This window comes from Phoxinus phoxinus, assembly GCF_949152265.1.
Source record: "Phoxinus phoxinus genome assembly, chromosome: 13".
NCBI classification, from domain to species: domain Eukaryota; kingdom Metazoa; phylum Chordata; class Actinopteri; order Cypriniformes; family Leuciscidae; genus Phoxinus; species Phoxinus phoxinus.
This window is the reverse complement of record NC_136888.1, coordinates 27183272-27193898: the sequence shown is the minus strand read 5'-3', so window position 1 is coordinate 27193898 and position 10627 is coordinate 27183272. Positions and strand designations below refer to the sequence as shown.

At 38.9% G+C, this 10627-nt stretch overlaps 3 protein-coding genes across 4 annotated transcripts in view; 2 read left to right on the top strand and 1 right to left on the bottom strand.

Annotated features, from left to right (window-relative positions):
• Window positions 1-10627, top strand: part of mboat2a (membrane bound O-acyltransferase domain containing 2a) — a 241599-nt gene that overhangs the window by 109051 nt on the left and 121921 nt on the right. The window lies entirely within an intron of this gene.
• Window positions 1324-5049, bottom strand: iah1 (isoamyl acetate hydrolyzing esterase 1 (putative)). 2 transcript variants are annotated; one of them, XM_079633601.1, is made up of 7 exons: window positions 4670-5049; window positions 3818-4006; window positions 3696-3748; window positions 3468-3610; window positions 3208-3369; window positions 1958-2079; window positions 1324-1875 (listed from the first exon to the last, which is right to left on the bottom strand). In XM_079633601.1, exons 2-7 carry the CDS (start codon window positions 3878-3880, stop codon window positions 1702-1704), a joined length of 717 nt encoding a protein of 238 aa, XP_079489727.1. In that variant the 5' UTR covers window positions 3881-4006; window positions 4670-5049; the 3' UTR covers window positions 1324-1701. The 2 variants fall into 2 exon arrangements, with proteins under 2 accessions (XP_079489727.1, XP_079489728.1); XM_079633602.1 differs by lacking the exon at window positions 4670-5049 and having other exon boundaries at window positions 3818-4378.
• itgb1bp1 (integrin beta 1 binding protein 1) lies at window positions 5042-10551 on the top strand. Its single transcript, XM_079633603.1, has 7 exons — window positions 5042-5195; window positions 6736-6865; window positions 7250-7328; window positions 7412-7542; window positions 8334-8426; window positions 8654-8803; window positions 9774-10551. Exons 2-7 carry the CDS (start codon window positions 6794-6796, stop codon window positions 9843-9845), a joined length of 597 nt encoding a protein of 198 aa, XP_079489729.1. The 5' UTR covers window positions 5042-5195; window positions 6736-6793; the 3' UTR covers window positions 9846-10551.

Below are 10627 nucleotides of genomic sequence, written 5' to 3'. Positions count from 1 at the left end.
TGCATGGACAAAAACAGTATAAAACATTCTTCAGAATATCTTCTTTAGTGTTCCACAGAAGAAAGAAAGTTATATAAAGGATTGGAACAACATGAAGCTGAGTAAATAGTGACAGATTTTTTTTTTTACTTTTTAGGGGGAACTATTCCTTTAATAATTTGCCTAACATACTTCCGCTGTGACTGTTTAGGTAGTTTTAGTTGTTTTTATAATCTGAAGTACAAATCAAAATGATTTTTCTTGTGGTAATTGACAAATCAGATGCTGCCTATAGAGCTTAAAGGGACAGTTCACCCAAAACAAACGCTGTCATTATTTAATCGCCCTCATGTCGTTTCAACACACACATTTTTAAGTACCATATTTGCTGAGCTCTATGTATCTGTTGATCAATGTATATGTGAACATAATCATAAAATAAATCTGTTCATCATCATATAAAGTGTGTGAGAAGTGTGAAAGTTTTGGTAGAATGGACTTTTACTGGAGGGAATTCAGGTTTAATTAAAAATACATATTTATAATTTGTGTTTTGATGATTGTATGTCTTATGGGTTTGAAACGACATGAGGCTGTAAATGATGACAGAATTTTTATTTTTGGGTGAACTACCCCTTTAACTTGTACCTGAAACATTAATTTATACCTCATTAAAAACACGAGCAGCAGGCCTACAGCACGCCTCTATACGTGTCATCACACTTTTAATGTTGCACTGGTCGACTTGCTGACAAAATTCAACTTATGCATGTTCTATGCCATATGTATATAAATGACTTGTATGTTTATGGAAACTGTAAGAGGAGATGCTATTTATGAGTTGTCTTGGCTTAATGATAGAAAGTGCACCGGATGTTAAAAATGTTTTGATATATTTTAAGGCTTGTTCAGTTTAATATGTGCTCTCTACAGCATCTCGTGCCATTTTAATATACCAGTATGAATATGTGAAACACTGATTACAGAGCCAGGGATGTGCATATTTCATGGATTTCGTGTTTTTGCCACTCAAGCGGATGTATAGACGTGACCAAAATCAATCGATGCTTTAGAAGTATTAGTATAGACTATTATGCCCCCACTGTGAAATATCAGACTGACTATTAAGGTTGAGTTTTAACAACGTTTTCATGTGCCATAAGTCAATAGACTAAATATATATTTTGTATTGTTTCTTATATTCCTGTATATAAAATCTGAAATAATTAAAACCTCTTACTAGAAATGTCAATCTACTATCCTTAAATGTGTTTCTGGTGCTTGGTTGTTACATTTATTCAACATATTCTATGGATATGATATGAACCCACATAAATAAACTGCCTCTACACTGAAGTGTTTCTAATTATTTTATGGACCTAGGCTGAAAAAATACATTGGAATTTTGCTAGGAGGTATTAAATGAAAGTGGTTATTGCCCTTACTAGAAGCTGTGTGTGTGTGTGTAAACGCCAGTAAATCAATTGGCCTCACTGAAACTTTAATACTTCAGAAATCTGAATATTTCTTGGCAGAACATCAAACATAATCTGAGACATTTGTCATTTAACTTGCTTGAGTAACTCAAAATACTCCTTGTTTGCAAATAGAGCTGGGGGCTGCTCCTTCCACCATTTATGATTAGTGTGTCAAAAAATTTACTAATTTCAACCACAGGAACTGAATGGTGTTTCATCCGCTGTGCATCATGTGACCTGAGGTTTAATCACACAGTAGGCTGCTCTCAGGGCATTTTGGGTCCACATCCCCCCAGTAAGGCAGAATGAAGGGCAAGTCAGCCACTCGCCTCTCAAGAAGTGTCCATAAATGCTCTGCCACAAACTGGTTTCCTTTATCGGAAAGATGCAGTCCATCCGAAAGATACACTGAGAAATCCTGAGGGGGAAAACGCATTTGTTTACATTCGTTATTTTTATACATGTTCATTTACAACAGTATGTGCCAGCATGTGCGTTACCTGTCCATCTTTTTGCATGAGTGTCCAGAGATCCAGAACATCCACACCAGACTGTCCTGCAGACTGAACGCAGGCCTGCGCATACTGACCAGCCACAGAGTTCAACCGATTCAAAGCTGAACCTGATGAAAATCATATTCAATGCGTGTGAGAGACTGAGGCTATCTTTGTAATTAAATACTAGATCACTGCTTGCTACACAGTCTATACAGCCAAGTATATATATTTAAATAGTATGATAAACGGCATGCAATATGCAGCGATACACGTTTAATGTGTTTAGCATGCATGTTTAATTAAGTGATCTGGATATATTGCATTTTTAATACTGTACAAGATTCGAGTAAAATGTATTAACTGATGTCACAGTCCAATTACATAATTCAAGAACCAGACGCTAAAAATATTACTTCCATTTAATTAAATTAGGAACTCCAAGGCACTCGAAATGTGTGGAAAAAAAAGTTAAAAAGCCTTTATTTGATGAATGGCTCTAAACATTAAAAATGGTGACAGATCCACCTACGCGTTGCGGCTACATGCCTTCGTCAGGGGGTTACACACACACTTTTACACAAACACACACATTGAATATGATTTTCATCAGGTTCAGCTTACACACCCTGACGAAGGCATGTAGCCGCAACGCGTAGCTGGATCTGTCACCATTTTTAATGTTTAGAGCCATTCATCAAATAAAGGCTTTTTAACTTTTTTTCACACATTTCAAGTGCCTTGGAGTTCCTTATTTAATTAACTAGATTCTGTATCCCATCCAAAGAGCACCGAGATTTTACACCCTGAAGCAGCACTTCTATTTGCATTCTTTGCTTTGAAAAATATTACTTCCATGTCAGTATGAAAATAAGGGGGATGCATGGTAAACTTGTTGAAATTAATGAATTACCTTTTTCACCATTTACAGTAAAACTAGAAAAGTTGCATGTACAAAATTTGAACAAAATTGTACAGTTGTTGTACAATTACAATAGAATATATGATTCCATTTACAGCTAAAGCACCTGGTGCACATTCTTTATTAAACAAATTTGGAAGTAGAGTATTTTTGCTGAAGTTTTTGTAGAATAAGTGTACTTCACTGTCTACATGTTACGTGTACAACTATAGTACACTGTATCCCACAATGCAAAGCACTCACACTCAGCAGCACTGACTTTACTGCAAAGCACTAGTGTCCAGCATGCAGTACACTTGAATTTAACACGACCTAAAGTCAGGAGGTGTGTCACCTTTTAGCAAGCACTCTTTCTCCCAGGCGGCTTCCTGAAGTGGTGGTGGTGTGATGAAGATGATCTTGTCACTGGACACTCCTATAGACACCAGATATCTGACAATGTCTTTCAAATTCTCTGAGAACTCCTGGAGATGCACGTGCTGCGCGGGGTTCTTGTCTGTAAAAAAAAAAAAAAACCTATTGTAAGTCTCCTAGGCTATATCACCGCCGCTGTGTTTAGCAATGATGCACAACACACACGTGACATAGTCTTACCTTCCAAAGCACAATCATTAGCGCCAAAGAAAACAGTCACAGCCGCAATAGGAGCATCAGAAATGGGCACAATGCGAGGAAGCACAATCTTAGCCCACCTTGTGTTGTATCCCGACAAGCCCCTGTTTACCACGTCGCATTTTCTAATAAATCAAAGAAATGATAAAATCGTCAGCTGTGGCGGTGTGAATACAATGATGCATCCGTGTGCTGTCATGAACTCTGTACCTCTCGAGTTTATGAGAGATTTCACACCCCCATCCGTTCGCTTGAAAGGCAAACTGAAACAAAAACAATGCATGTTACACTAAGTATCAAAACTCCAACGGCACAGTGTCTCAAAATGTTACCTGTGTTATTGAGTCGCCAAAGAGAATAATTTGGGGCCATACAACTTTCTTCAGAGTCGACATTGTAACAGCAACACCTGACGACTTTATAATCTCCCTCGAGACTGCGAGGAAGAAGAAGCAAGGGTCGGGGTGCTTCGTTCGTAAATGATTCGGAGTTCAAATCTTTGAATCATTTTCTTCCACGTGCTGAATCCATAGACAGTATATAAACTGGACACAGCGACCCCATAGGTTTCAACGGAGAGCAGTGAAGTCAATTAGAAGCACTTACTTCCTGATCGCAAGGCGAACTGCGCAGGCTCAAACTGAGCTTGACGACGTAGATGTGACGTGAGCAACCTGTAGGTCTTCTAGTAGCTGTGCCGAGAGAAATCTGAATCATTCCCTTCCGAATCTCGCAGAGACGGAGAGCGTGGGTATTTGCTGTCCATGAGCTAGCAACGGGAGCAACTTTATCACTCTCTGTGGGCGTCTCCCTTGACTTTATGCCTCCACGTCCTCCCGATTGCTTGCGAGCTTCTCTGCCTGTCCATACGGTAATTTTTCGACTTGTGCGACAGAGTCGCGCGGGTATGACGCAATCGTTAGCCTGTTTTTACAAAAACTGCTTCTACGGGGCCATAACGTAAGATACAAGGTAATAGAGCCTTTTATACATTTTCGTGTTTCTTTAGAAATAAACAATGGACAAACGGTGTCTTTAAACGCCTCAGATGTAAAGTTATTCGCTGTCAAAGTGACGCCAAAATGAATGGGAGTCAATGGAATGCTAACAGCAGGTGGGGGTCCGCTAGCCAATGGCGGCGCCCAGGTCGGCTTCAATATCTTTCGGAACACTGCCCCCCTGGCTGAATCCTTTCACTGAACTGTGTCAGAGAAGAAGAAGCGCGTGACTGCAATCCTGCCTTCATAGACACGCGAGCCGATAGCTGTCTTCAGAACAATGCTTACTGTTTAATAAGTAAATAAATAATACAGCTTACAGTTACTGTGTTATTCCGTCCATTCTAAACATAGCCACCTACGAATTTATGAATGAATTAATAAATAAATAAATGAATTAATTAATACAGCTTATAGTTAGTAAGCTAATGTCCTGTCCATTCTTAATTAATTAGCCACTTGCTATTTAAAAATATTAGTATGTGCAGTATTTTTAGTAAGTAGAAGTAAGTTGATATTCCATTCCAAACGTAGCCACCTACTAGCGTGCGTCCCCTTTAAGAGGTGCAGGGTGGAGCCGTACAGGAAGTGAAGTGTCAACGCACGTCTCGCCAAAGCAGAGAGAGAGAGAGCGCTACCGACCGCCGCTTTGATGAACCATATTAATAATTATTACAGCCCTACACTGCTGCATAGTGAGCTCGAAATAGAGGTATGCCCAGTGTGCTTCTTTACCAAGTTCATATTATCCATAGTCATTTATAGAAATGTCAATAAATGACCAAATAACAGTCCTTTGCGTTTGCATTAACGTTAGTCAAGTTAGACGTGGGTCAGGGGTGCTGCTCAATGTTTATCCTAGCAACGGGTTTCCGTTATTTTCCAAGGGGCTTTCATTAACAATGTGGTCGCGGAGATCTCGTGTCTACTAGTAATCACACACTTTGAGCTAGTGCGCGAGCCGAGCGCCTCTCTGTAGATTCCTAGAAAGTTACCCAAAGTTTGGCACCATTGTTTTATAGGGGCGTGGGCTCATGTCGAACCCCGAGAACATGTTTGTTCATGTTGTTTCTTAAACTCGTATAAATGCAGTATTGATATGTAGCGTAATAATAAGTGTATAACAGAAATACTACCTAAGCAACCTTGTTAATTGTTCATTACGCTGAGACGGCATTTGACTCAGTTATTTGGTTCTAAGTCAGTCTTTAGTGTGAATATCATAAAACAATTCATTTAAATGGACATTTTTTAACTGATTCATTGGAATGAATCAAACTTACCAACACATTAATGAATTTGGATAATTACAGTATCGTGTTATAATTAAACAATATTCGACATTTTAGCCAGAAAACTTTCCATAGGTATAAAATATATATAAATCTATGTTTAAAGCTACATAATATGCGGAAAATCCAAAGGAAAAGGGTCATAAATGGTTCTTTAAATAAGGGTCAAATTTAACCTGTGAATATCTCTGAATTGTACAAAAAAAAAAAAATTGAATAAGTAAATATGTTTGTTTCGATAAATGTCTCAAATCTGGTTCCATTACAAAATAATTATTTTTTGATTTCAAGGCCTGAAAAGTCATTAAAATGTCTTGTTGTGGTTTTTATCTTTATTTCTCAGTTTAATTCTAATTATAGTCTCTAAAATAGTTTATTGGCCACATATTGCACGGTATCTTCAGTGTTAGTAAATTCTTTAAATATTAGTAGAGAAAGAGAGAGATTATCCCACTACTCATAAAACATTTACTAATAGGTTTATGAGAGATTATCAGTTTAGATTGAAAGAATCTCAGGCTAACTAGCAGAAGACGTTACTGTAGTTATACCCATTAAAAGATGCTTAATAATGAACAATGACAACAACCATAATGAAATGAGCCTTCACAATAGATAATGCGTTACAATGCTTGAACTCTGTTAAAGAGCTACATATGGCAATTCATCTTGTTTATTAAAATCCCTTACTCACCTGTTGAGTAATAAAAACAGCATCTCCGCGTTGCTTTTACTCTGTTTCAAATCCCTCAGTTCTCACCATCTCCGAAAAGCCAGGCCAATGTTGATTCTGGTTTTATTACGAGCTCTGTCATGTTCTCTTTGCCAGCAGACTCTCCTCTCACGTTTTGGAACAAGGATTGATTATGTTTTTACCAATTATTAAAATTGTTTATTTTGAAAAAATTTAAACTGCATAGTCTACCTTTAAATGGTGCTAAAGCTGATAAATCTCCTCAGACTCTGCTGCCATCTGCTGGTAAGCTGGAGAACTGCAGCACTGGCGTCATGGTGAAGGATGTTTCGAAAGGTCAAGAAGCGCCACAGCAGCAGCAGCTCCCAGAGCAGTGAGATCAGCACTAAAAGCAAGGTCAGTTCACCGGAAGTAATCAAGTACACGCGTCATAAACTAAATGTTTGCTGAATCTCCATTTGCACATTTCTGCTAGGCATAGAGAGCACATACTGTATTAGTTATGCTAAATGACATACTTTTTTTTAAGTATGAATTGAGCTAGTATGCCTGTAATACAATATAATAAAATGGCACCTTCATAACAGAGTGCAGTGAAAGAGGTCTTGGCCAGTATTAGCTCAAAAGGCATGCATGGATTCATACTACAAAAATCCTTATTAAAAAGTACAATATGCTCTGATTTGGGACCTAATCATTTATAAAAGAGTGAATTGGGATTCACCAATTCTGTCTGCTGAGTTATAAACTGTAATAAACTGTAATTTCCCCTTTTTTCAGTCAGTAGATTCCAGTTTGGGAGGCCTGTCTAGGTCAAGCACAGTCGCCAGTCTTGATACAGACTCCACCAAGAGCTCAGGTTAGTCCTCAATGAAACCTGTAGAAACGCATACGTGTTTATTTTTGACTCCGTAAGTGTTCCTGACCTTGTTGACCCTTCAGGTAACGCTGTGTCTGACACGTGTGCTGAGTTCAGAGTCAAGTATGTGGGAGCCATCGAGAAGCTGCAGTTTGAGATGAGCAAAAACCTCCAGGAACCTCTAGACCTGATCAACTTCATCGATGCAGCTCAGGTAAGGATCTACAGAAGGGGGAGATGCAACCCCCTTAAAGGTGCAGTAAGCGATTTCTGAGAAACACTGTTAATATTTGAAATCAACCCAAACAAACAGGCCCCTCCCTTCATTGCTCCACCCCTAAATGCATAAACACTCAATGCAAGAGTGGAGGTCTCTTTATTCCAGCTGAAGCCAAGCAAAATCATTCTTTATGAAAAAATAAAGCAAAGATGACGAACGAACGACAAGGAAGAACAAAAAATGAATACAGTACACAAGACTATGTACAAGCAAGAGTATGTTGGTAGTCACTTCAGACAAACAATGACACTCAAAACTGTCCTGTCACTGTGGTTGACATTACAACAGCATATCTTGGTTCTGTGAAACATAGCAAAACCAAAGTTACTCCATTCTACGTATGGAGCTGAAAAAATGCATCCTTGGTGTCAATTTTCAGGCCTTGGGTCTCTCCTGTGCTGGAAAGCTTTTCCAATATTACCTCAGGTCCTAAAACTCTTGCCTGATCAAAAGCCTTCTATTTCCAGTAATATTCCTCTGACCTTTTCTCTTTTGCAATCTCCATTTTTACACTCAAATCTCCCTCTTGCTCACTCTCTCTCCTCCCCCATCACGAGTGGGCACGCCCCCTACTGCTGAATGGCTACAATTTTGTTGTGGCGCTCGGTCCGATCCACATTCAACAGTGTTTGTCAGATATCTTCTCAGACCTCAAAATTTTTAGACCTCTAAAATAAATGGTCTGAAGCTGTTTAAAAACCTAATCTCATGTATTCACTTTAAAGCAAGATGGAAAACTGCCGTTTGTGCCTGGAGATGAGGAAATGATTCTGGGAGTGTCCAAGTATGGAGTTAAAGTGGCCTCATTAGACCAGTGTGTGAGTTGACTTAATGTCATTGTTAACTGTTTTGAGAGATTTGGCTCTTTTTCTTACACAAAATAAAGGAGCATGTTGTTGACAGAAGCTTGAAATTCATGTTCACAAAATAATGTGGAACTGCATGTCTTGAAACCGAACATCTATCTACACCACTATGAATACAGGATTTCAGTATAATGGCATGGCTGGGTGTCTGATTTGTTATTGATTCTCTCTTTTCTCAGGATGTGCTTCACCGTCACCCGCTCTACCTGATTGTGCGCATGCTTTGCTATGATGATGGTCTGGGTGCTGGAAAGAACCTGCTCGCACTGAAGACCACTGATGCCAAGCAACATGACTGCAGCATCTGGGTGTATCAGTGCAGCAATGCGGTAAGACCTGAATACAGGAAGTGTTTCTGAGAGCATGTACAGATCTGATAATGTAGCAGAAGTATTTAGTATGTATTTTTGCTCTGAAATGGCTTGAGAACAAAAAGCTACTTTATTTTAAATTCATTCCTGTGATGTAAAGCTGAATTTTCAGCAGTCTTCAGTGTCACATGATCATTCAGAAATCATTCTAATATGATGATTTGGTGCTCAAGAAACATTTCTTATCAATGTTGAAAACAGTTGTGCTGCTCAAAGCTAGGGTTGACAATATCGGGGAGGCTAGCAATAGCAAGCTAGCTTTAAAAAAAAAAAAAAAAAAAAAAGCATAAGATCCCACCATCCCTTCAGAGCGTCTGCAAAGCCACACCACACATGAACATGCACAGCCAGATCAGAGTCTGCAAAGTGTCACGAGACTGCGTTTAACTACCTCATGTCTCAAAGGTAGCACATAACATTACAATAATAATGAATGTAAACAACTTAGAGCTTTGACTTCCTGAACCACCTGACCGCTGCAGATTGATTGACGTGTGATGTCCTCACGAGCAGGGTGTGTGGTGGTATGGAAATACATAGGTTGACAGGCAGGTAGGATATCCTGGACGAACATTTGTTGGTCCTGAGACTTCCACAGAAGACATCTTTTAATAGACCACTTCTCTTATTGGTTGCTATCAGGATGTGAAGAGAGATTCAACCAGTATAACAAAAAGTGTCACCCTACCCTAACTTTAATATTTTCGATGATACTTTTTTCAGAATTCTTTGATGAATAGAAAGTTCAAAAGAACATTTATTTGAAATAGAAATCTTTTGTACATGTCTTCACTGTCACTTTTGATCAGTTTAATGCATCCTTGCTGAATAATGATTAATTTCCCTTTCAAAAAATCTTTACTGTCCCCAAATTTTGAATGGTAGTGTACATTGAAAACTCATAACACATAATTTTTGTGCTCTGCAGGAACAAGCCCAGGCCATCTGTAAAGTCCTGTCCACCTCTTTCGACTGTGCTCTGGCCTCAGAGAAGTCCTGAGGAGTGCTGGGAACGCTCCTGTTCTTCCACCCTCACTGGTTCCTTCAGCAGGAGGAGGGAGTCAGTCTGTTTGGGGAAGGTGCCCTTTTTAAACAGAGATGCTGGAATTTGTCTCACTTTGATTAATGTTAGTTCAGCTGTTCGGTCTTTGTTCAGTATGAAAGGGCAGCCATCTCAACCACGTTTACCACATATTCATTAGTCTTACCCAGCATCCTCTTCTCATAACAGCCCCACCCCAACCCAAAAGTCTAAGTTCGGGCTGCGTCTATTTTTGTAACCTAATTTAATCTTATTTAATGTAAATATACAACAACCTCAGAGCACATTTCCCACTATGGGCCAGTGAATCTGTGATTTCTTGGGCTCTAGTGGGATTTGTGTAACGCGTGGTACATTAATGTCAGTTGAACACAAAGATGCTGTAAAACCCAAACCCCCTGCGCTTCTGAACATGCCCTTCTATCGTCCTCTGTCCTGGTCCAAGTGGGATTGGATCAGTTATTACGGTACAATAAATCAATGCAAATGTAATGTGGAGTTTCTTCTCATGTTTTTTCCCTCTTCCCCAATAGATGGCAGTGCTCTTTAACCTATTAGGTTACAGACTTCTGTTTTCAAATGATTCATCTTTCTGCCTGAATAATGCAACACATGAACAAATTAATTCATGTTTTTTATTTTTATTCCAGTTTTCCCATTTATTTGTACATATATGCATATATTTATATATTAGCAACAATGACGTTTATGGTAAACGGATGAATAGAGGTTGTTTTCAT

What these genes read in the sequence shown, in the direction of transcription:
- iah1 (XM_079633601.1), bottom strand. Translation starts at nt 3,880, where the DNA reads ATGTCGACTCTGAAGAAAGTTGTATGGCCCCAAATTATTCTCTTTGGC. An exon ending in TAATGATTGTGCTTTGGAAG is followed by an intron (nt 3,370 to 3,467) that starts GTAAGACTATGT and finishes TTTTTTTTACAG; the next exon opens with ACAAGAACCCCGCGCAGCAC. An exon ending in TCATGCAAAAAGATGGACAG is followed by an intron (nt 1,876 to 1,957) that starts GTAACGCACATG and finishes TTTCCCCCTCAG; the next exon opens with GATTTCTCAGTGTATCTTTC.
- itgb1bp1 (XM_079633603.1), top strand. Translation starts at nt 6,794, where the DNA reads ATGTTTCGAAAGGTCAAGAAGCGCCACAGCAGCAGCAGCTCCCAGAGC. An exon ending in AGATCAGCACTAAAAGCAAG is followed by an intron (nt 6,866 to 7,249) that starts GTCAGTTCACCG and finishes CCCTTTTTTCAG; the next exon opens with TCAGTAGATTCCAGTTTGGG. An exon ending in ACTTCATCGATGCAGCTCAG is followed by an intron (nt 7,543 to 8,333) that starts GTAAGGATCTAC and finishes TTCACTTTAAAG; the next exon opens with CAAGATGGAAAACTGCCGTT.